Source organism: Hypanus sabinus, chromosome 4 (assembly GCF_030144855.1).
Source record: "Hypanus sabinus isolate sHypSab1 chromosome 4, sHypSab1.hap1, whole genome shotgun sequence".
NCBI classification, from domain to species: domain Eukaryota; kingdom Metazoa; phylum Chordata; class Chondrichthyes; order Myliobatiformes; family Dasyatidae; genus Hypanus; species Hypanus sabinus.
In genome coordinates this window covers 97,048,524-97,073,412 of record NC_082709.1, presented here as the reverse complement: position 1 = coordinate 97,073,412, position 24,889 = coordinate 97,048,524, and the positions used below count along the sequence as shown (strand labels likewise).

The window sequence follows — 24,889 nt, the reverse complement described above, 5'->3', positions numbered from 1 at the left end:
GGACCCTGAGGGAGGTTAGTGTAGAAATAGCAAGGGCTCTGACAGAAATATTTCAAATGTCATTAGAAACAGGGATGGTGCCGGAGGATTGGCGTATTGCTCATGTGGCTCCATTGTTTAAAAAGGGTTCTAAGAGTAAACGTATCATTTATAGGCCTGTCAGTTTGACGTCAGTGATGGGTAAATTAATGGAAAGTATTCTTAGAGATGGTATATATAATTATCTGGATAGACAGGGTCTGATTAGGAACAGTCAACATGGATTTGTGCATGGAAGGTCATGTTTGACAAATCTTATTGAATTTTTTGAAGAGGTCACGAGGAAAGTTGACGAAGGTAAAGCAGTGGATGTTGTCTATATGGACTTCAGTAAGGCCTTTGACAAGGTTCTGTATGGAAGTTTAGTTAGGAAGGTTCAATCGTTAGGTATTAATATTGAAGTAGTAAAATGGATTCAACAGTGGCTGGATGGGAGATGCCAGAGAGTAGTTGTGGATAAATGTTTGTCAGGTTGGAGGCCGGTGACTAGTGGTGTGCCTCAGGGATCTGTACTGGGTCCAATGTTGTTCGTCATATACATGAATGATCTGGATGATGGGGTGGTAAATTGGATTAGTAAGTATGCAGATGATACTAAGGTAAGTGGTGTTGTGGATAATGAAGTAGGTTTTCAAAGTTTGCAGAGAGATTTAGGCCAGTTAGAAGAGTGGGCTGAACGATGGCAGATGGAATTTAATGCTGATAAATGTGAGGTGCTACATTTTGATAGGAATAATCAAAATAGGACATACATGGTAAATGGTAGGGCATTGAAGAATGCAGTAGAACAGAGTGATCTAGGAATAATGGTGCATAGTTCCCTGAAGGTGGAATCTCATGTGGATAGGGTGGTGAAGAAAGCTTTTGGTATGCTGGCCTTTATAAATCAGAGCATAGGAGTTGGGATGTAATGTTAAAATTGTACAAGACAGTGGTAAGGCCGAATTTGGAATATTGTGTACAGTTCTGATCACCAAGTTATAGGAAAAATGTCAACAAAATAGAGAGAGTACAGAGAAGATTTACTAGAATGTTACCTGGGTTTCAGCACCTAAGTTACAGGGAAAGGTTAAACAAGTTAGGTGTTTATTCTTTGGAGCGTAGAAGGTTGAGGGGGGAACGATAGAGATATTTAAAATTATGAGGGGGATAGATAGAGTTGACATGAATAGTCTTTTTCCGTTGAGAGTAGGGGAGATTCAAACAAGAGGACATGAGTTGAGAGTTAGAGGGCAAAAGTTTAAGGGTAACATGAGGGGGAATTTCTTTACTCAGAGAGTGGTAGCTGTGTGGAATGAGCTTCCAGTAGGAGTGGTAGAGGCAGGTTTGGTATTGTAATTTAAAGCAAAATTGGATAGGTATATGGACAGGAAAGGAATGGAGAGTTATGGGCTGAGTGTGGGTCAGTGGAACTAGGCAAGAGTAAGCATTCAGCACGGACTAGAAGGGCCGAGATGGTCTGTTTCCATGTTATAATTGTTATATAGTTATATGGTTATATGGAATGCTGCTTAAGAATTGATTAAATGATTTATTTGTGTGTTTAAGCCAGTGTTTGTGGAAACTGAGGTGAATTGTAATTCTTTATGATAAATGCTGCGGGGATTAAGGTTTGGTGTGATTTGAAGAGCATATCCATAAGCAATGTTTATGTTCTGAGCTGGGTGGATATTGGAATTCCTGATGAACTACTACTTAGAGTGTTGAGTTCTGTAAAAGTATTGGGGAAATTTATACTGACTGAATGGTGTTTTAACCAATCAGTGGGTAAAGATGTTTAGTACGTGCAGGCTACCAGAATCGTGACTGAAGATGCATTGCCGATAAGATATAGGCACCTGGAGAGGCGGGGTCATGGGCAGTCCATATTTTTAGAGAATATTGGCTTTAAGGACAAGTTGTTCTCATTGTTCTAAAGTGAGGGAAAGGAACAGTCTGATGTGAAAGGTCAAATGGGTCTTTCAGCGGTTGATTTAAATTCTGAGCTAGTTTTGGCTATTACATTACTGGTTGATAAATGTCAAAGTGTATGCATTAGAGAGCCAAAGTTATTATAGGCTCAAAGTGTTCTCTGAGCCAAGCCCAACCCAATGGCAAAGAAGAATACAAGTCTTGGGCAGAGCAGCCATCTCAGTTACTGGATGAGTGGCAGCACTCAGATAACATGAAAACAACAGCGACTGGTAGAAAGTTTGAAAGGTCAGGCTGCTGAGGTGGTGAGGTCCTTAAAGGCAGAAACCTGTTTGTCGCATCTTTGAACTACTGTACATGCAAGTGTTAGAAAACATTTTTGGCACAATGGACAGCCCAGCAGAGCTGATGATGAAGTTCAAGCACACATTCCAGGAGAAAGGGGAGAAAGTTTCAGCCTACATTCAGGCTAAAGAAACAGCTGCATTGCTTGTGCCAAAAAGGGGCCATTAAAATGGCTGAGATAGATCGATTTAGGATGGATCAAGTTGTGAAGGGCATGCTGTCACATGGCGTGATCAAATGACTCACAGGAAGTAACTGAGCTGCTCAGGGAAATAAGAGAGGAGAAAAATATAATGGAGGAGTGGGAGGCCTCCCCCAGTCAGACATCTCTGCTCTACCAGTGACCTGATAGAGGTGTACAAGATGATGAGAGGCATTGATCATGTGGATAGTCAGAGGCTTTTTCTCAGTGCTGAAATGGTTGCCACAAGAGGACTCAGGTTCGAGGTGCTGGGGCGTAAGTATAGTGGAGATGTCAAGTGTAAGTTTTTACTCAGAGAGTGGTGAGTGCATGGAATGGGCTGCCAGCAACGGTGGTGGAGGCAGATACAATAGGGTTTTTTAAGAGGCTTTTAGATAGGTACATGGAGCTTAGTAAAATAGAGGACTATAGGTAAGCCTAGTAATTTCTAAGGTAGGGACATGTTCGGCACAACTTTGTGAGCTGAAGGGCCTGTATTGTGCTGTAGGTTTTTTATGTTTCTATGTTTCTTCATGAGGCCCTTCATTACCTTGACTGAACTCTCTGCTAGGCCTTCAGATTTTGGGTGATGTGGGCTTGAAGTTTTATGTCAAAAGTCCCCAATCATTGGCAAAAGACTCAATCCACAGCTGGAAAATTGTGGACCATTGTCTGATACCACTTCACATGGAACTCCATGCCCCGCAAACACAGTTTTCAGGAAGGTGATGATATCATTGCAGTGTAGCAACCTCTGTGTAATTGGAAAAGTAGTCTGTTACAACAATATGACTCTTCCCATTACAATCAATCAGATTCAGTCCAACTTTGAACTATGGCCTGTCCAGTACAGGGTGTGGTGAAAGTGGTTCTGCTTGTTGCTTTGATCTGCAGGTAAGGCACATTTCACACAAAGCAGTGATCTGGCAAATTTCTTGGTTCTTCCTTGGCCAGTATATCTCTTCCTGAGCTCTAGTTTTACATTTTTCCTCACAAAGCTGCCTTTCATGTATCTTCTAGAACAATTCCTTGTCCAGCGACTCTGGAATCACAAAGCTGTTCCTTTTGAAGACCATACCCTTCTCTACTGACAGACCAGCTCTGCATGCCCAATAATCCTGAATACACATACTTACCTACTGGCCATCCTTTCCATATTGTATCTTTGAGTAATTTCATTGCCTCATCTGATCCTGCTGCTTTCCTAATCTGCTCTGTTCTCTCAGGAGATACTGGAAGGGAGGCGACAATAATGTCAACAAAGGCATTAACCTCTGGGTCACTCTTTTCTTTCTTGTTGACTGCTTGAGACAGCATATGAACAGCAAGCATATATTTTCCCAGCGTGTAGATCCTCTTAACATTATATTTCTGCAGCCTTATCAACATGCGCTGTATCCTCTTGGGACAATCATTCAGTGGTTTCGACATAATTGAGGCCAGTACTAAATGGTCGGCCTCCACCTCACAAGCTTGTCCATAGATGTACCAATGAACCTTTTGCATGTATATGTAAGAGCAAGAAGCTCTTTCTCGATTTGTGCATATTTGTCTTCCACACTTGTTAAAGCCCCAATGCATCAACCACAGTTTGCCATGTGTCATCATGCTGCTGCAGTAGTACAGCTTCAAGGAGATCTGGGACACATCAGCCAAGATCCTGGTATGCATTTTCACCATAAAAATCCAGCATGGCCTCTTCAGTTATGACTCCTTTCAGCATCTGGAAACACGTGAGACTAAATCCACTCATTACGCTGCTCAAGGAGTTACCTAAGTGGTGCTGACACAATTCACATTTGAGGGATGAACTTAGCCAGGTAAATCACCATCCCCAAGGAATGCCTCACTTCCTCTTTGTTCTGGGGCTTCTCCATGTTTTCAATGGCTGCCATCTTGCTTGGGACAGGCTTCACTCCCTCTTAAGAAGCAACATCTCCGATGAAAGTCAGTGTCTTAACACCAAACTCATATTTCTCTTTATTTAATTTCAAATTAACATTCTGTGTCATGTCAAGCACTTGTCTCAGTTGTGTATGGTCTCAGCACCAGGTATGCCCTCAAAAACCATGCAGATAATTTTATTGTAGACTTCAGATGCAGACAGAATCCCATATGGTGGCCAAAAAAAAGTGATATCTGCCCTGTGGTGTTAAGAATACACAGTCTCTAACTTGCCTCATCAAGCTTCATCTGCCAAAACCCAGATGATGCATGGAGCTTGCTAAATCACTTGGCACCTGAAAACCAGGACATGATCTCCTCCTGTGTTAGAAAAATTAAAAGCTCTCTCACCTGGTGGCTTTATTGAGATCTCTTGGGACTAGACATATACACAATGCTCCATTTTTCTTTTGCACAATGACCTGTGAGCTCACCCAATCTATTGGTTCTTCAATCTTCTGAATGGCATTCATCTGTCCTATGCATGCTAGTTCTTGTTTGAGTTCGTTTCTAAGCAGAAACTGAACTTTCCTGTATGCATGGATGACAGGAGCAACAGTCTCATCTACTGAATTTTGTGTACAGCAGGCGATCATCCGAGCCCCTCAAAGACATCTGAATACTTTTTAATGTGGTCATCTTTGGTCCGTGAAGCCACTATGAAAACTCTTTTCACCAGGTTGAGCTTTTCACATGCGGGCAGACTTAATATTTGTTATACTCTGTTTTCTGCAATCAGTAGCTGTGACTTTAGGTACTGCCCCTTGTGCTTGATGGTCACTATAGAGCACAAGGCATGTCCTGTCCAGTATAGCCAATACACTTTTAACTTCACTGTATAAATTTTGCTCTTTAATGTGAAAGCCTTGTGATCATCCATTGATAACAGATTCACCTGGGTTCTGGTGTCAAGATCGAATGGAATTACTGTCTCATTCACAGTCACTGGAACATCCCATTCTGTTTTACCAGCACCAACAGTCTGTAGAAAATCCACAAAGACTGCTTCTATTTCTTTATTAACCATGTACACCTTTCTCTTTGGAGCCCCTGCTCTGCAGCACTTTGCAAAGCAATTCTTCTTTCCACAATTATTGCAGGACTTTCCATATGCAGGACACATTTTTGGAATATGACTACCTCTGCATTTGCTGCATTTTCTGTTTGATCCTCCCTTTTTGCTTTACTGTTGCTCTGGGAAACATCTTGTGCATTTCTTCTCTGTTTTCACAGCATGCACGGTTGTGTCTGACCTTTGTAGCTCCTTAGCTTGTGCTTGTCTGGTCTTTGCTGCCCTATGCATATTCAGAATCAAAATCAGAATCAGATTTAATATCACCAGCACGTCATGAAATTTCTTAACTTTGTGGCAGTAGTTCAGTGTTATATAGAAAATAAAACTGAATTGCAGTAAGTATGTATCTTAAATAGTTAAATTAAAATAAGCAGTGCAAGATCAGAAATAAAAAAGTAATGAGGTAGTGTTCGTGGGTTCAGTTTAGAAATTGGATGGCAGAGAGGAAGAAGCTGAATAGGTTTCAATAGGTATATTTGATGTAAGTAAAATGCATACAATATACATCCTGAAATTCTTTTTCTATATAAACATACAGCCCCCTTTTACCGTAACATTCTCTCTAGTGTAGATGTTCCTAAAATGGTGAGTGTGTGCCTTCAGGCTTCTGTACCTCCTACCTATTGGTAACAATGAGAAGAGGGCATTCCTGGGTGGTGGGTGTTCTTAACGATAGATGCCGCCTTTCTGAGGCACCACTCCTTGAAAGTGTCTTGGATACTACAGAGGCTAGTACCCATGATGGGGCTGACTAATTCACAGCCCTTTTCCAGTGTCCAGTCTTTTTCATGCAACAGTCTTTCTTTGAGTCTATTATCTGGAATTTCCCAAACTATTCTGTCTCTAACTAGTGAGTTTCTCAAATCTCCAAACTCACAGGAGCTCCTCAAAATGAGTGAAGCTCAGCTAAGTATTGGTCAAGGCTAACACTTCATTTTTGGTCACAGAAAATAACTTATATCTCTCAAACGTGATGTTTTTACTTGGGACAAAATACTCCTTGAATTTTGTCATCAGTGTCCAACGTAAAAGCTCTCTCATCAATTTGAAAGTTGTTGTAGATGTTCCAAACAACGCCACCAATTACATGCAGAAAAATTGATGCTTTCAGTTTTTCATCAGTCCCCACCACTTCGCTAGACCCCAAGTATAAGCTGAATTGCGTTTTGAAGTGTTTCTAGTTATCGGCTAGAATTCCGATAAATTGCATAGGTGCAGGAGGACTTAGATTATCCACGATGGGAACTCTCAGCCTTTCACCTGAAAGACCTGAATCTCTCTTGCTGAAATTTGAGAACAATGCCCTCTCTCTTCACACTAGCCAGCTGCTTTCCATCAATTGCTGCTCACACCTTTGTACTCACACTCCCTTTCTCAGTCACGCATGGTATTCATTTACTCTCTATGTTTAGACCTCATGCTGTCTCCTGACTCCATGTTATGTTTGTTCTTAGTAAAGTCAAACTTGGCGTGGGTTTACATTGGAACATTTTACTACTGAACCTACTGCACATGCACGCCTGGTCACCATTGTAGCTTCTGGTTCCGAGTGAACCACTTGCATTGCCTACTGGGGATTGAAGTTCTTCATTAAGTGCACATACTGTAATAACACAGCCAGGAGGATAGAAAGGGAGGAAGTCAGATCTTAAAGGCTTGTAATCAGATCAGGATGAATATCACTGGCATGAAATTTGTTGTTTTGTGGCAGTAGTATTGTGCAATACATAATAAAAACCCATAAATTACAGTAAAAAATATAAAATATATATACTGTTACATATCCCGTAACTGGATCACTTACCAGCAAAGATAGAGAGGTCCATTGAAGTCTGATGGCACTATTTTCAAACGTTTTTTTATTTATAAAGTGGCACAAAAGTAAGGTTAATACAAACATTCAGATAATATACGTTGTCAATACTCAATCTAAAGTGTGGGTATAGTAATAATCATCATTAAGAAATCATTCTATCGTTTGTCTAGGGGATAATATATTGTCCGCTGGAAATATAAAAGTCACTCACAAGTCTGCAGGCTTCAGCCTTTTGGGAACCGCTGGGTTTCACGTGTTGGAGAGAGAGAGAGAGATTGGTGAGAAAAGGAAAACTTCCCCGGGTCTTTATGAAGCAAATCCAATGAATCAGGGGAGCGGGCTCCCCTGTTGTTAGTTAAAAGCGGTTTTCCGTGATTCCAGCCACAGACTCCAGGCCCGGAATCTAACGCATGCGGCTTCCTTCAAAATGGCTTCCCGCTACGACGGGATCACTAATCGTGTCTTCTTGGTGCGTCTGAAGGGGTTGTCCCCCCCCCAGACCCTCCTTTATACTTCCTCACGGGATCGCAGGTGTCAATCAGGTTGGGATGATGCAATCTCTCTCTCAACCAGCCCACTTTGCCCGAGGGCTTTACACGTGGTCTCCATGAGACAATAGACAATAGGTGCAGAAGTAGACCATTCGGCCCCTTGAGTCTGCACCGCCATTCTGAGATCATGGCTGATCATTCACTATCAATACCCAGTCCCTGCCTTGTCCCCATATCCCTTGATTCCCCTATCCATCAGATATCTATCTAGCTCCTTCTTGAAAGCATCCAGAGAATTGGCCTCCACCGTCTTCCGAGGCAGTGCATTCCACACCTCCACAACTCTCTGGGAGAGGAAGTTTTTCCTCAACCCTGTTTTAAATAACTGACCTCTTATTCTCAATAAGACAATTGACAATAGTCAATGTCGCCTTATTTTGCATCCCGGTGGAACGCGGTATTCAGCACGTCTCTCTCTCTCCCACTTCCTGGGACTACTGACCCCCCCTCAACTAGTGCTCTTGCGATTCTCACAAAGGAGGGGGCTGGGATCATAACACCTCCCCTCTTAAAAAAACGTTTTTACCAGCGGTTAAAACGGAGTGGTACAGAGTCTTACAGGATTTTTGAATCTAACACAATACACAAGCTTTTCTTTTCACAGAGTACTACCGTTATACATTCAAGTCAGTATCTAAACAGTTAACAATTACCGTGTCCCTTTCTTTAATATCTTAACATCGCGTACCATACTAAAGTCTTGTAGCATCAGACTTCAATTCAATAACCACTTATTTTTTTTTTCTTTCCTTCAGCAACAAAACTAAGGAGGTGTGATCTTAGCTTAGGTGCACCTACAAAAGTTTATGCGAATACTAATCGTTTCGGTCATTTTACTTAACCGGCAGGTCTCCAAAGGGGCTGTCTTTATTATTCACAGGCTTTGGCGCAAACCCGTACAACCTGCTTTGCTGTTTAAAAATGGCATCCCCATTAACCGTCGCCTCTTTTCTGGCGAGTCCCCCCGTGGGGAACTTGAGTAATTTGGCGTGGTGAACTCCTGCCCGCCTTGTTCACCGGGGTTATTTTATCAACACCATGCCCCAAACTTAGACCATTTCCACCCAATTCTTTAATTTTTCCCAGGTGGCTAGCCCTTTAGTCAGGACCCTTCAGGCTATTGGTTTTTAATTCGAACTCTTCGTTCAAGTAGCATTTCGAATGCGGCCTCTTCACACCCCATCCTGGCATAACAATAGAGTGGGGGGCCCCGCTATCTCCCGGCTCACTCTGAGCGATCTGCCAGGTTTAAGATTTCTTCATTCGATTTGGGAACTACAGACTTTCTGTTTCCTTCAATAATGATCCTCATCCCCCCATTCTTAAATTCTGCATTAACTTTGAACCCACCTTCGAGTACAAACACCGGGGAACTCACACTTCACCCCGGTTACCAAGGTTAACCCTTTTTCCACTGAACCAAGTCCATCTGACCCACAAGGACGGCCGCCCCGTTCCACTGGATCAGATACCTCAGACTTCTTCTGAGCTCCGTTACCAGGTTCAGCACCTCGTGCATCCCCATCTCGGACACACTCAAAGGGGACATTGGCCTCTTCCAGGCTTTCAACACCCATACCTTTTTCAAATTCTAACTTCCCCCGATCCTCCCAGTTACTCTCTGGGCAGCTCCCACCCGGGGAAGGCGCAACCCTGCGAGCTGAAACAACCTCCTCGGCCTTTTCAGCAGACTTCCTCAAGGCAAGGGTACCCTTTTCATCTAGGACTACCCTCATCTCACTATCGAGAACACCTTTATAACTCTCAACTTCTTCAAACAATTCTGCCAAACCAGACAGATCATCCATGTCCAACTCTGGACCTTTTAACAGCTTTATCTGTTTCTCATCTTTATTTCCTACCTCTAGGACCTTTCTCTTCGCTAAGGGCAGATCTATCTCCTCTCCCTTACCCCCTTTCACTTTACTACTCTTCATTTTACCACCCTCTAAACCCTCATGGCACAGGGTCAGTAAAGACGTCTTGACCAAATCAAAACTGGCCAGATTTAAACTGCTCTCGTTCTCAGCTGCCTCTCTCGACAGGCTGCGAGTGACCGCACATGCGAGATAGCCTTTGGATGCTAGGGGCGGGGCCTCAACACGCACCGGTCGATGGGACATCGTCATGGCTGACCAAACCTTACCCCCTGCTAAATCGTTCCCAAGAAGGATGTCCACGTCAGTTCTCGGGAATTCTGATGGCACCCCTATTTCAACTGATCCATACACCAGCTCACAATCCATAATTACATTATATAAGGACACCATTTCTATCCTTTTATTTATTCCCTGCACCGCAACCATTCCCCTTTTCCAACCAAAATCTAGTACCTTTCTGCTGATCAACGATAGCTCCGCCCCTGTGTCTCTCCGGATTCGCATGGGAATTGGGGGGGTCTCCCTCCTTCACGGACACGGTTCCATGGGACAGACAAGTCTCTGATCCTTCTCGTACTCTGTCTACCCGGGGCTCTCTTGTCGATTTTCTGATTACCACTGCACACCCAATAGGGATTGCTGCTTTCCCTTTTTCTGGCTCCTTTCTCAGAGCAAAGCACCGAGACGCAACATGCCCGCTCTTCCCACAATTAAAACAGGTCAAGCCCGGAAATCTCTGGCCGCCTGGCCTTTCCCCCTCTCCCTTACCACTAGCTCCCGGTGGGACCTCTGCATCACTCGGTGAACTTTCTCGATCATTCCCACGGTCTCTCGGGTAACTTCTTGTCGAGGAAAACTTTGCCTTGTGGGTTAGGGCATATTCATCTGCGAACCTAGCAAATTCTGAGATGGACTTATTTGGCCTCTCATTCAAATACATCCGGATCTCTTCCGGAACACAACCTTTAAATTCCTCAATCAAAAGTAATTCCCTGAGATGCCCATAATCCTCATCCACCTTTTCTGTGGTGCACCAACGATCCAAGAACACACCCTTCTCATAGGCTAGCTTGGTATACGTTTGATTCCACCCTTTCCTTAAATTTCTGAACTTTTGTCTATAGGCTTCAGGTACTAGCTCGTAACCCTGGAGAATGGCCTCCTTTACTTGGTCATAATTCCCTTCCCCTTCGGTGGACAACGCTGCATATGCCCGCTGTGCTTTCCCTCATAACACACTTTGTAACAACGCCACCCACTGTGCTTTGGGCCACTGCTGATTCACTGCCACATTTTCAAAAAGCAAGAAATAACTATCAACATCCGTCTCCTCAAACGGAGGGACCAACCTCAATGCCCGACTAACATCAAACCGCTCCTCTTGGTCTGACCCTTGATCTCTTCGCTCGTGCCTTAACTTCTGCATCTCTAAGTCATGTTTCCTCTGTTTCTCTTTCTCCTCATACTCTCTTTGCTTTTCCGCTCGTTCCTTCTCTTTCTCGGCTGCTTCTAGCTCTTTTAGCTGAATTTCATGCTGTCTTTGCCTCTCAGCTTGGTCCTGCTCCTTTTTCGCCTCTAACCCCTTTAGTTGGAGCTCATGGTCCCATTTCACCTCTAGCTCCTTTAGGTGGAATGCCTGCTCCTTTTCTTTGTCTGCCCTTTCTTTCTCTCTCTCAGCCCTTTCCTTCTCTCTCTCAGCTGCTTCCAGCTCTTTTACCTTAATTTCATGTCCCAACCTTAATTTCTCCACCTCTAACTGAGCCGTCCCACTTGTTGGTACCTTTTCAGGGATATCTTCCAATACCTCAGCTTCAAACACATTCTTCCCAATGTAATACTGAGTTATGGCCCTTCGCACCTCCCGCTTTTTCATGGATGATGTCACTTCTGCGAGGTTCAACCCCTTCCCCAAATTTAACAAATCTGATTTGGTGGCCGCCTCTAGCGCCCCCACAGTTGGGTTTTTCATAAATTCACCCACGTCCATCTTTGCTGGTTTCCCATCTGGCTACCTGTTTAACCAGATTCAAGTTAGGACTTACAAGCCCGATTCACTGGCCTCCCAATTTGGTGTCAAATCCCGGACGAGCCCCCAATTTGTTACGTATCCCGTAACTGGATCACTTACCAGCAAAGATAGAGAGGTCTGTTGAAGTCTGATGGCACTACTTTCAAACGTTTTTTATTTATAAAGGGGCACAAAAGTAAGGTTAATACAAACATTCAGATAATATACGTCATCAATACTCAATCTAAAGTGTGGGTATAGTAATAATCATCATTAAGAAATTGTTCTAACGTTTGTCTAGGGGATAATATATTGTCCGCTGGAAATATAAAAGTCACTCAGAAGTCTGCAGGCTTCAGCCTTTTGGGAACTGCTGGGTTTCACGTGTTGGAGAGAGAGAGAGAGATTGGTGAGAAAAGGAAAACTTGCCTGGGTCGTTATGAAGCAAATCCGTTGAATCAGGGGAGCGGGCTTCCCCGTTGTTAGTTAAAAGTGGTTTTCTGTGATTCCAGCCACAGACTCCAGGCCCGGAATCTAACGCACGTGGCTTCCTTCAAAATGGCTTCCCGCTACGACGGGATCGCTAATCGTGTCTTCTTGGTGCATCTGAAGGGGTTGTTCCCCCTTGACCCTCCTTTATACTTCCTCACGGGGTCGCAGGTGTCAATCAGGTTGGGATGATGCAATCTCTCTCTCTCAACCAGCCCGCTTTGCCCGAGGGCTTTACACGGGGTCTCCATGAGACAATAGTCAATGTCGCCTTATTTTGCATCCCAGTGGAACGCGGTATTCGGCATGTCTCTCTCTCTCCCGCTTCCTGGGTCTACTGACCCCCCCCCCTCAACTAGTGCTCTTGCGATTCTCACAAAGGAGGGGGCTGGGATCATAACAATACATATAATAAATTAAATAAGTAGTAGAAAAAGAGAGCAAAATGAAACAGTGAGGTAGTGAATATGGGTTGATTGCCAGTTCAGAAATCTGATGGCAGAGGAGGAAAAGATGTTCCCGAAGCGAAGCATTGAGTGTGTGGCTTCAGGCTCCTGTACCTACTCTCTGATGGCAGTGTGTCCTGGTCCTTAATGACAGATGCTGCCTAATCCTAGAGATTAAGGAGATATTGTGATACAAGGTCATAGGAGGTTCAAAAGTACCACGGCGAACTTCAGTGCCTGTCACCATGTCGAACCACATACCCATGGTTCTATTTCTACTCACCTCATCATAAAACATCAAATAATAGAGAAGAGCACAAAATAAACCAATATTAACCCTATTTCTCTCTTTCTACACACGCTGTTTGAATGCTGAGTAGTTCTATCATTTTTTGTTTTTCTCTCTGATTTCCAGCATCCTCAATTTTTTGCTTCTGATTTCTATTATAAACTCTTTCTGTCAAAAATGAGCTTATTAACTGTTTGAAGGGCAAGGGCAAGTGTATAAAAGCTGGAGCCCAACAGTGGACTCAAATAGGAATTGTCCCATTATGAAAGGAAATGGAGAGAGGAATGTAAGCCTGAATTCTAAATACATAACCTTGTTTTAAATCCAGGATTAAAATGTGCACTAAAGTTAACATGGAAGACTTCCTAACTGTCCACCATGAAATGGGACATATTCAATATGACATGGAGTATGCGAACCAAACATACTTATTCCGAAATGGAGCCAATGAGGGCTTCCATGAGGCTGTTGGTGAGATCATGTCACTCTCTGCAGCCACCCCAAAGCACTTGAAATCTCTACACCTTCTTCAGGACTCTTTTATTGAAAATAAAGGTAAGTACCAGCTCTTCATAAAGTTATATCCAGATGTTGAATTCTAGTCTTGGTAATTTTATATTCGAAATGAACATTAGAACATAGAACACTTCAGCACACTACAGGCCCTTCGGCCCACAATGTTTTACCAACCTTTTAACCAGCTCTAAGAATATTGCTGGGTTGCAAATGATAATGACATTTATTATTGTCAGAGAGTGTGAAAAGCTTTTGTTTGCATGCTATTCCATACGTAAGTACATTGCAGTAGTACAAAAGAAAAACAGTATGTTTAAAATATAGTCTTAGATTAGAGAAAATACAGCGCAGGAAGACAAATAAGGTATAAGGACCATGATGAGGTTGACTGAGACAATAAGCGTTCTGCTTTGGCTTGTTTACTCATGAGTCTGATAACAGCAAAATAGAAGTTGTCCTTCAGCCTGGTGGTACTTGTTCTCAAGCTTTTGTATCTTCTGCCTGATGGAAATCAGGGCAATTCATGTAGTTCCCTTTTGTCAGTGCTTTGAGCAGGCATATTATCTGACAAAGCTGACAATGGAATGTCTAACTTGGATCAACCTTCTGACTGAGAAATTCTTATTGATACATGTTGAGAATCATTTTGCTGTTTTTTCCACTGCTGTTCAAAAATGTTGTATATGTCTTATTCAAATCTTTCCTACACCCAGTCCACATCCTCTGATTTATATAATACTCAACAATCTACTGAACTTGAGTCACTAATTCCAGAAAATACTCAGAGACTGAGCCTCAAAAGCTTACTTAGACAAAGAATGTCAAATGTTCATTCCTTGAAGAATGAAGAAATTCTTCCTCATCTCTGACTTCAATGGCTAACTCCTTAAACTGGAGTTAATATCAATATAAACTCTTCCCATTCCCATTCCCATTCCTATTTGCATTCCCATTCTTGCCACTGATGAAAATGCTGAAGCTTCATAAGGCATTGGTTATTTCATATGCAGAGTATTGTGAACAGTTTTAAACCCTTATCTAAGGAAGATGTACTTGCATTGGAGAGTGTTCAGAGGATGATTCCGGGAATGAAAGGCTTAAGATATGAGGAGCATTTGATGTTCTGGGCCTGTACACTGGACTTAAGAACAATAGATTTATTGGATTTAGTGGATTTAATCAAAACCTACCAAATATTGTAAGGCCTAGAGAGAGTGGAGGTGAAGAAAATGTATCCAACAGTGGGAGAGTAGAGGACCAGAGGGCACAGCCACACATTAGGAGGACATAAGATAAGGAGATAAGGAGTCAAGGAGGAATTTCTTTAGCCAGAGGGTGGTAAATCTGTGGAATTCACTGGTAATTGACTCTAGAGGCCAAGTCTTTGGCTAAATTTAAAGAGGAGGTTGACAAGTTTTTGATTAGTAAGGGTGCTAAGGTTATGAGGAGAAAGCAGGAGAATGGAGTTGAGAGGAAAAATATATCAGCCATGATGGAATGGTGGGGAAAAATGGGCTGACTGGATTAACTCTGCTTCCATGTCTCCTTCTGGTCTTATTATTCCCAAGCAAGATAATGAGGTCAGTGTAACTGACTCACTCCCACTCTAGCAGTTGACCCAAAATAGAGGTGTAGATGTTGGCTTATTATTAAAATGGTCAGCATATATTCAACCAGATTTCTCACTGCAGACAATGAGAATGAAAATCAGACATTTGATTTAATAACACCGATTATATACCCAAAACTAAAATACCAGAAGGACTTAACTGAGAATTCCTTTGTTTTGATGGAGTCATTTCACCTTTTAACATTGTTTCCTTCAATAGAGTCATACAGGCTCTCTGGCTCTACACAGCCATGAAAGCTGGTCCATGAAAGCTGGCTTGTTTTTGACCTACATACCTCACAACCTTTCCTATCCACGTGCCCGTCCAAATGTCTTTTAAGTTTTATAATGTTACTTGCATCAATTTGGTAATTCTTTATATAAGCAGATTAACCACTGACTGAAAAGGATGCCCCTCAGGTCCCTTTTAAATCTTGATCCCCTTACCTTAAAACCCTGGCCTTTAGTTTCTGATTGCCTTTCCCTGCCTCGCTCTATCAATGCCGCCCCTCGCAGATTTTATACACCTCCATAATATCATCCCTCAGTGTCCTAAACTCCAAGGAATAAAGTCCTTCGTGTGCCCAGCCTCTCCCTACAGGACAAATTTTCAAATCCTGATAATATTCTCATAAATCATTTCCATCCTGAAGGACAATCTGTCCAGTTGATGTTAAGAGGATACTGTTAGTGGGCAAAAGTTAAACATGGCCTGACGGAACAGAAATATCCCACACCGTTTCCCTGAATTAGTCAAAGTACCCAAATCAGTGTTGGCCAAAAGAAATGGCTTCAATATTTCTGAGGGAGACAAAGAGACATTTACATTTTCCATCCCCATATATTTCTATGACACTTGACCTTGTCACCAATGTGACTTCAGTCACTTTGCCATGAAGAGATCTCCCCAGGCAAGTGATTAACACCTGTTTGAGTGGTGACTGGATCTGCTCCAACTTACCTACTGAAGGAGCATGTCCATAGCAGGTGCCATTTCATTGGCTCTTCACTAAACCCTGGAACCTCTGGGCAGCAAAGTTGTTCTTTATCAATTACATCTCAGCATTTAATACCATTTTCCCCTCAAAGCTAATCAGTAAATTCCAAGACCTTGTGAAATTGGATCCTGGCTTTCCTTACTTGTCGACTCCAGTCAGTTTGGATTGGTAAAAACACCTCCTCCACAATCTCCAGCAGCACAGGTGCTCCACAGGGCTGTGTGGTTAGCTCTCTGCTCAACTTGTTTACACCTGTGACTATGTGGCTAAGTATAGCTCCCATGCCATATACAAGTTTGCTGATGACACCACTGCTGTGGGCTGCATCAAAGGGTGCAATGAATCAGCATACAGAAAGGGGATTGAACACTTGGCTCAGTGGTGTAGTAGCAACAACCTCTTACTCAGTGTCAATAAGACCGATAAACTGATTGCAGACTCCAAGGGAGGGAAACCAGAGGTCCTTGAGCCAGTACCCAGTGGAGGATCAGAGGCGGAGATGGTCAGTAAGTATCTCTGAGGACCTGTCTTGGACCCATCATATAAATATAATTGCAAAGAAAGCACGACAGCACCTCTACTTCCCCAGGAGTCTGCATGTCATCAAAAACCTTGGCAAACTTCTACAGAAAGTGTGTTGACTGGCTGCATTATGGCCTGGTATGGAAACACCAATGCCTTTGAGCTGAAGGTAGTGGATTTGGCCCTGTACATCACAGGTAAAGCCCTCCCAACCATTGAGCACATCTACATGAAATGTTGCCGTAGAAAAGTGGCATCCATCATCAAAGAACCTCACCACCCAGGCCATGCTCTCCTTTCTCTGTTGCCGTCAGGCAGGAGGTACAAGAGCCTCAGGACTTGCACCACCAGGTTCAAGATCAGTTACCACCCCTCAGCCATCAGGCTCCTGAAAAAAAAGAGGATAACTGCATTCATTCTATTTCTGGTCTTCCCACAACTGATGATCCCAGTTTAAGGATTCTTTGTCTTCTTATTGAAAGATCAAGAATCCATTTTAATATATAAGATGCCTATTCAAGCATCTTATAACACTGGGGTAGAAGCTGCTCTGGACCCTGGCCAAGTTCATTTTAAATGTTGTTAATGTATCTGCCTCAACCATTTCTTCTGACTGCCCATTCCTATACAGGCCTTCATTTGGAGTTGGCTTCAGGTAGCTATTAAATCTTCATTTCTCACCTTAAACCAATGTTCTTTAGTTCTTGATTCCCCAACCCTGGAAAAAAGACTGAGTCCTCTCACCTTATCTATTTTATTCACCTATATGACTCATTCTCTTCATGTTTTTAACTTTTTAAAAATTAGACTATCTACAGTACGAACAATTTCCATGATATTAATCAGAACATAGTTGTAAAGTAACAGCTGTGAAATCTGTGGTCTCTTCTCTAGAAACTGACATTAATTTCCTGCTGAAGCAAGCCCTGACTATTGTTGGCACTTTGCCTTTCACTTTCATGCTGGAGCAATGGAGATGGAAAATATTCAGAGGAGAAATACCCAAAGATCAGTGGATGAAAAAGTTCTGGGAAATGAAGTAAGTTCTAGTGCCATTCAACATTTAAATCTGATTTCTGAATTCCTCTTACTTGCTGGTTGAAAGAAATAGCATCAGTCTTTAGACCCTTCTTGAATGCTTCAGATGCATTAATATCTTTCCTTAGGTAAGGAGACCTACACTGTAGGCAGTACAGCAGATGTGGTCTCACTGATATTACTCCATATAATTGAAACATCCAGTGTCCCATGTCTCTTTATAACAAAGAAGAAAGCCGTTTGACCCACTGAACCTATGCCAGCTCACATATTAATTCTATTTCTCTACTGATATTCTTTGTAGGTTATCCTCTCTGAATTCCCATCAGCCCTCAGGTTTGAATTGAAGATTGATGGGCATCTTAAAGATTCTCATCCGTATGTTGTTGAGAATTCCATGTAGACACGGGGAGAACATGCAAACACCTCACAGACAGTACTTCAGATGAAGATTGAACATATGTCACTGGAGCTATATGACAGTGCCTCTACTTGTGTGAAGCACAATTTACCTTTGTATTCATTTCTCATACCAATAAATTATAATGTTCTAGTAAGGTGTGTAATTACTTGATATACCAGAACACCAGCCTTTAAGATAACAGGACATCAAAAAGCCTCTGAAAACAAAAGAGATGAGTGTTGGGGCTTTAAAAGTAAGATGAGTTTACAGTAGCATTCATATCAGCGTGAAACTTTCACAGAGTACTTCACAAGTACTGAGCTACAGTGTTTATGGAATTAGTCAGTATATGAGATAACCATGAAGTTATTCACAAACAATATAACAATGGCCAGGAAGTTCCACATTGATCCACCAGTGAATATTTTAGTCACATTATCACATTTGACTGGGATTAATGTTGACCAACTGGCACACAACAGCTCACATCCAGAGAAGGACCATGGGATGAGGCTCTCGTCTAAAGGATGTATTGCAGTAGAGTGACAGCTCAGGTTTTTATACTCAGATGTTTGAAGTGGAACTTGAAGCCACGATTTTCCACCCTGTAAGCCACAGCTCCCCATATCTATGAACAAAGGTAGAGGCTGCAAATGTATGGGTTGTTTTAAAGCCTTATGTAGCATTGGGTAATCCTCAGCTAGAGCGCTATGTCCAGTTACGGTCATATGGAGTGATTGTTTTCTGCAGTGAAGAGAAGGCCGAGGCTAGAGACAGTTGTTCAAACATGGTGAGAATAAGAATTAAGTATAATTTCCTGAGCAGACTGTTGAACCCTGATATCCTGGTTCAGGTTTAATTGCCAATGCACCATACACATGAATATAGCCAAATGAAAAAGCATTCCTCCAGGGCCAAGGTGCAGAACAGGCATACACAGCACACAACACACAACACAATAAGCACATATAATTATGATGCAGTTACAAAAAATATGAAATATAATACTAGTATAGCTGACAATAGGATGGAGGCAATCAAAGAGAAGTATATTTTATAAATACTATTAAAGTCTAGATAAAAATATTAGCTTCTCAATATAATATTTGAAAGAGTGTGGGAGAAGTTTCAAAACAAAATGTCCAAAAGAGAATTTAATAAATGCTAGAATTGTTAAAGTAGACAGGGCTGTAGGGAAAAGGCCAGATAGTGGGGCTAATTGGAAAGCTCCTTTGTGGGTATGGGGAGGTGAACTGGCTTTCTGTGCTATGTTGTTCTGGAACAGCTCTGCCTTTCATTCCACTGAAGAAATTAATTATTTTCACCTTTCTTTAGACGAGAGATTGTTGGTGTTGTTGAGCCCCTCCCCCACGATGAGACCTACTGTGATCCAGCTGCATTGTTCCATGTTGCCAATGACTACTCCTTCATAAGGTACATATGTTTGCTTGCTCTTCTTCCAGGCACCAGGCACAGACTGAGCCTTGAATAGCACTTCAATCTTTGAATTAGTTGTAAAAGATTTTGGTCAAATGATGTATGCATCCTCAATGGGCTGCAGGACTGGAGGGTGGCTAATGTTTTTCCTATGTTTAGGAATGGCAATAGGGTAATCCTGACAATCCAGGGAGTCTTTGTCAGTGGTGGGCAAATTATTGGAGAGGATTCTTAGAGACACGTCTTACATGGTGAGTGGTGGAGCACTGAGGACTGCACTAGAGAGGGGTCTGGCAATACAGGTCCATAATTCCTTGAACATGGCGTCACCGATAGATCAGTCTGTAAAGAAAGCTTTTGACATATTGGTCCTCATCAATCAATGTACTGAGTACAGGAATTGGGATGCTTGCTTAGAAATTGTACAAGACGTGCCACAGTGGTGCAATGGTTAGCACAACACTTTATAGTACCAGCAACATGGGTTCAATTCCCACTGCTGCCTGTAAGTTCTCCCTGTGACTGCATGGACTTCCTTTGGGTACTCCGGTTTCTTCCCACAGCCCAAAGATGTACTGTTTGGTAGGCTACTGGTCATTGTAAATTATCCCGAGTTTAGACTAGGGTTAAATCAGGGATTGCTGAGGACTGAAAGGGCCTTCTCTGTTCTGTATCTCAGACACAAGGTAAACAAACAAACAAATAAGTGGATAGATAGATTAAAAACAGGCATTGGTGAGGCCCAATTGTCCAGTTTTGGACACCTACTCACATGAAAAATGTAAGTAAGATTAAAGACAACAGAGAAAATTTACAAGGATGTTGCCAGGACTTGAGGACATGAGTTATAAGGAAAAGTTGAATAGGTTAGGAGTTTATTCTCTGGAGCACAGAAAATTGAGGGAAGATTTGATAGAGGTATACAAACTTATGAGGGGTATAGATAGCGTAAATGCAGGCAGGCTTTTTCCACTGAGGTTGAATGAGTCTAGAACTCAAGGTCATGTGTTAAGGGTGAAAGGTGAACTTTTTAGAGGAACATGAGTGAATTTTTAAGAGGGAACTTCGTCACTCAGAATATGGAGTGAGCTTCCATCACAAGTTATGGGTGTGGGTTCAATTGAAGAGAAATTTGGATAGGTACATTGATGGGAGGGGTATGGAGGGATATGGTCCAGGTGCAGGTCAGTGGGACAAGGCAGATTAATTGTTTGTTACAGACTCGATGGGCCAAAGAGCCTGTTTCTGTGTTGTAGTGTTCTATAAATTTATTCAAATGACTCTAAGGTAAGTAGGGCATTTATTCACAGTTTCCCAGGATAGGCTCAGTCAGAAAGTCAGGGAGCATGGGATCCAGGGAAACTTGGCTGCATGGATTCAAAATTGACTTGCCCACAGAAGGCAGACTGTGGCATATTCTTCCTGGACATCTGTGACTAGAGGTGGTGCACTGGAATCTGTTGTGGGGCCTCTGCTCCTTGTGATTTTTATAAATGACAAGTAAGTGTGAAGGAACAGAGGGATCTCGGGGTTCACATCCATAGATCTCTCAAATTTGCAGTGCAAGTTGAGAAAGTACTCAAGGAGGTGTATGCTGTGTGTGGATTGAGTTCAAAAACAGCCAGGTAATGTTACAGCTCTACAAAGCTACACTGTTATGTTGTGCATTGGGCAATACTGCAGCTCCATAAAACTCTGCTTAGAGTACAGTAATGCATTGAGGATTGTGTTCAGTTCTGGTCGCCTCATTATGTTTAGGATATGAAAGCTTTAGAGAGGTTGCAGGAGAGAGTTGCCAGGATGCTGCATGGACAAGAGAGAATGTCATATAAGGAGAGGTTAAGTGAGCTATAGCTTTTCTCTTTGGAGGGGCGGAGGATGAAGCGTGGCTTTAAAGAGATACACCGAAGATAAGAGGCTTGGATAGAGTGGATAGCCAAAGACCTTTCCCAGTGAGGAAATGGCTAATAATGAGGGGGCATAAGTTTAAGATGTTTGAAGAAAAGATGTAGGGGAGATTGATGCACCATCAATAACTCACACTGAGACGTAAGGCGAGATATCGGCTTTTATTGACTGGAAGAAGGAATCAGGAGTGAGTGTCTATCATACAACGTCCTGGAGACTGAGGCCGAGCGTCAGGCCTCAGATCTCCTTTATACAGGGGCCTGTGGGAGGAGCCACAGGAGCAGTCAGCAGGGGGTGTGTCCCGACAGGCACATAGTTCACCACAGAGATGTCAGATGTAAGTTTTTTTTACGAAGTGTGGTGGGTGTGCAGAACCTGCTGCCGGGGTGGTGGTAGAGGTGGAAACATCAGGGATGTATAATGGACTCTTAGAAAGGCACAAGGTTGGAAAAAATGGATTGCTATGTGGAAAGGAATGGTTAGATTGATCTTAGAGCAGCTTAAAGGGTTGGCACATGGTGATGTTGATGAAGGTGAATAGCAGCGTATATGGATTTCAACAAGGCATTTGATAAGGTACTCCACGCAAGGTTTATTGAGAAAGTAAGGAGGCATGGGATGCAAGGGGACATTGCTTTGTGGATCCAGAACAGGCTTGCCCACAGAAGGCAAAGAGTGGTTGTAGACAGGTCATAATTTGCTTGGAGGTCGGTGACCAGTGGTGTGCCTCAGGGATCTGTTCTGGGACCCCTACTCTTTGTGATTTTTATAAATGACCTGGATGAGGAAGTGAAGGGATGGGTTAGTAAGTTTCCTGATGACACAAAGGTTGGAGGTGTTGTGGATAGTGTGAATGTCTGTCAGAGGTTACAGTGGGACATTGATAGGATGCAAAACTGAGCTGAGAAGTGGCAGATGGAGTTCAACCCAGGTAAGTGTGAGGTGGTTCATTTTGCTGGGTCAAATATGATGGCAGAATATTTGGCAGAATAGTCTTAATATGGTAAGACTCTTGGCAGTGTGGAGGATCAGAGGGATCTTGGGGTCCAAGTCCATAGGACACTCAAAGCTGCTGAGCGGGTTGACTCTGTGCTTAAAAAAGCATAAGGTGCATTGCCTTTCATCAACCGTGGGTTTGAATTTAGGAGCCGAGAGGTAATGTTGCATCTATATAGGACCCTGGTCAGACCCCACTTGGAGTACTGTATTCAGTTTTGGTTGCCTCACTATAGGAAGGATGTGGAAACCATAGAAAGGGTGAGGAGGAAATTTACAAGGATGTTGCCTGGATTGGGGAATATTATGGGAATAGGTTGAGTGAACTCGGCCTTTTCTCCTTGGAGCGATGGAGAATGAGAAATGACCTGATAGAGGTGTATAAGATGATGAGAGGCATTGATCATGTGGATAGTCAGAGGCTTTTCCCAGGGCTGAAATGGCTAGCATGAGATGGCACAGTTTTAAGACGCTTGGAAGCAGGGACAGAGCAGATGTCAGGTGTAAGTTTTTTACGTAGAAAGTGTGACTGCGTAAAATGGACGGCTGGTGATGGTGGTGGAGGTGGATACGATAGGGTCTTTTAAGAGAATCCTGGACAGGTACATGGAGCTCAGAAAAATAGAGAGCTATGGGTAACCCTAGGTAGTTCTAAGCTAAAGACATGTTCGGCACAGCTTTGTGGACCTGTACTGTACTGTAGGTTTTCTATATTTCTATGGTGGGCTGTACTGTGCTTTATTGTTTTATGTTCTATGTACTATTGTGTCCAGGTACTTCACCAGGACCATCTATCAATTCCAGTTCCAAGAAGCACTGTGTGAAACTGCAAGCCATACTGGTGAACTGTACAAGTGTGACATCACCAATGCCACAAAAGCAGGCAGAAAGCTCAGGTAAGCGGTCAGTCTGGATCCTGGGACACAGGTGTCTGGATGCTTCCAAACTCAACGCTGTTCTGAAAACAAGGCTGTCTAGAAATTCTGACACGTAGTGCAAAGATTCAAAATGTCATGATATTGTTTCTGATTTGGTAATTGATTTCTTTCATCAACTACCACCTGCAAACTTACATTTCCACCACAATCTTCCTTCCATATGGCATGCTCCTGAAGAGAAGCCATTAGATATACTGCAATGGGCCGTTGGTGGGAAACACATGCTGCTGGTATGATATTCTAGTGCTGATTGGCTGCAACAAGTAAATATGCACAAGCTAACAAAAATAAATACAATTTCTGTGGTTAGAAACTCATAAAAAATATTTCAATTCCTTAGCTCATTCTCCAGCTGTTTGCTAAAGCTCATTAGTCATCTGGGAGTAATATTTAAATGAGGATCAGATGCCTTCATTTCCCTCATAGAGATCCAGCCCTGAAACAGACCAATCAGCCCACTAAATCCACACTATCCATGAATCTTCCATTTTTCCTTTTCCATTTGCTCTCTTCATATTCTCCCCCTCACCTACACAGCAGCCCCAGCACGTCCTTCGGTTGTCAACACAAGCAACGTATTTCACTGTATGTTTCTATGAGAGTTCAGGTGATAACTAAATCTGAATCTGAATCAATCATTCCAGCAGCCTGACTTGTCAGGCATCACCAAGGCAGATACTGAAAAAATACCTCCACTCTATATAAATTAGAGATGTGTTTGCAACTGACAGCAACAGCCAAGTGTTTGCAAACCTTTGGAGAGGTTAGAGCTCTGTAAACTGTTAGAAAAAGAAAATACACTTCAGCCCATGATGTCCAGTATGATGCCAAATTAAAGTAAATCTCTTCTGCCTGCTCACCATCCATTCCTGCATATTTGTGCATCTACTATACAGCTTCTCAATTGCCACCATTGTCACAATTAGGCCATTCAGCCCATCATGTCTGCTCCGCCATTGCATCATGGCTGATCCTGGATCCCACTCAACCCCATACACCTACCTTCTCACCACATCCATTAATGCCCTGACCAATCAGGAAATGATCAACTTCCGCCTTGAATATACACACGGACTTGGCCTTCACCACATTCCATGAATTTACTACTTTCTGGCTAAAAATATTCCTGCTTACTTCTGTTCTAAAAGGTCACCCCTCAATTTTAAAGCTGTGCCCTTTATTTCTAGATACCCCCAGTATAAAACATCCTCTCCACAACCACCCTATCCAGTCCTTTCAACATTTGGTAGGTTTCAATGAGATTCCACCCCCCTCCCATTCTTATATCCTTTGCCTTATGAACTGTTCTCAGAAACTTCAGCCATCTCTGCCATCACCCCCACCAGTATTCCCCTCCAATCCAGCTGGGAAAGCTCCTCTCTCATGCCTCTGTCATTCCTTTTATTCCATTGTGATTTCTTTGACAACATTTCCATTGATCTATATTCTAATGTTTTCTCACTATCCTGACAACATTCCTCACTACCCACAACTCAGCCAATTGTTGTGTTATTTGACAATTTAGTAATCAGCCCACCTATACTTTAGCC

The 24,889-nt window shown here is 42.6% G+C and overlaps 1 protein-coding gene across 2 annotated transcripts in view; it reads left to right on the top strand.

Moving 5' to 3' along the window:
* ace2 (angiotensin I converting enzyme 2) overlaps nt 1–24,889 on the top strand; it is a 209,307-nt gene that overhangs the window by 73,994 nt on the left and 110,424 nt on the right. For both annotated transcript variants that reach the window (XM_059967697.1, XM_059967698.1), the window contains exons 9-12: nt 13,303–13,529; nt 17,514–17,658; nt 19,396–19,494; nt 23,175–23,297. In XM_059967697.1, the coding sequence (XP_059823680.1) occupies nt 13,303–13,529; nt 17,514–17,658; nt 19,396–19,494; nt 23,175–23,297 (594 nt within the window). The remainder of the gene's footprint in view (nt 1–13,302; nt 13,530–17,513; nt 17,659–19,395; nt 19,495–23,174; nt 23,298–24,889) is intronic.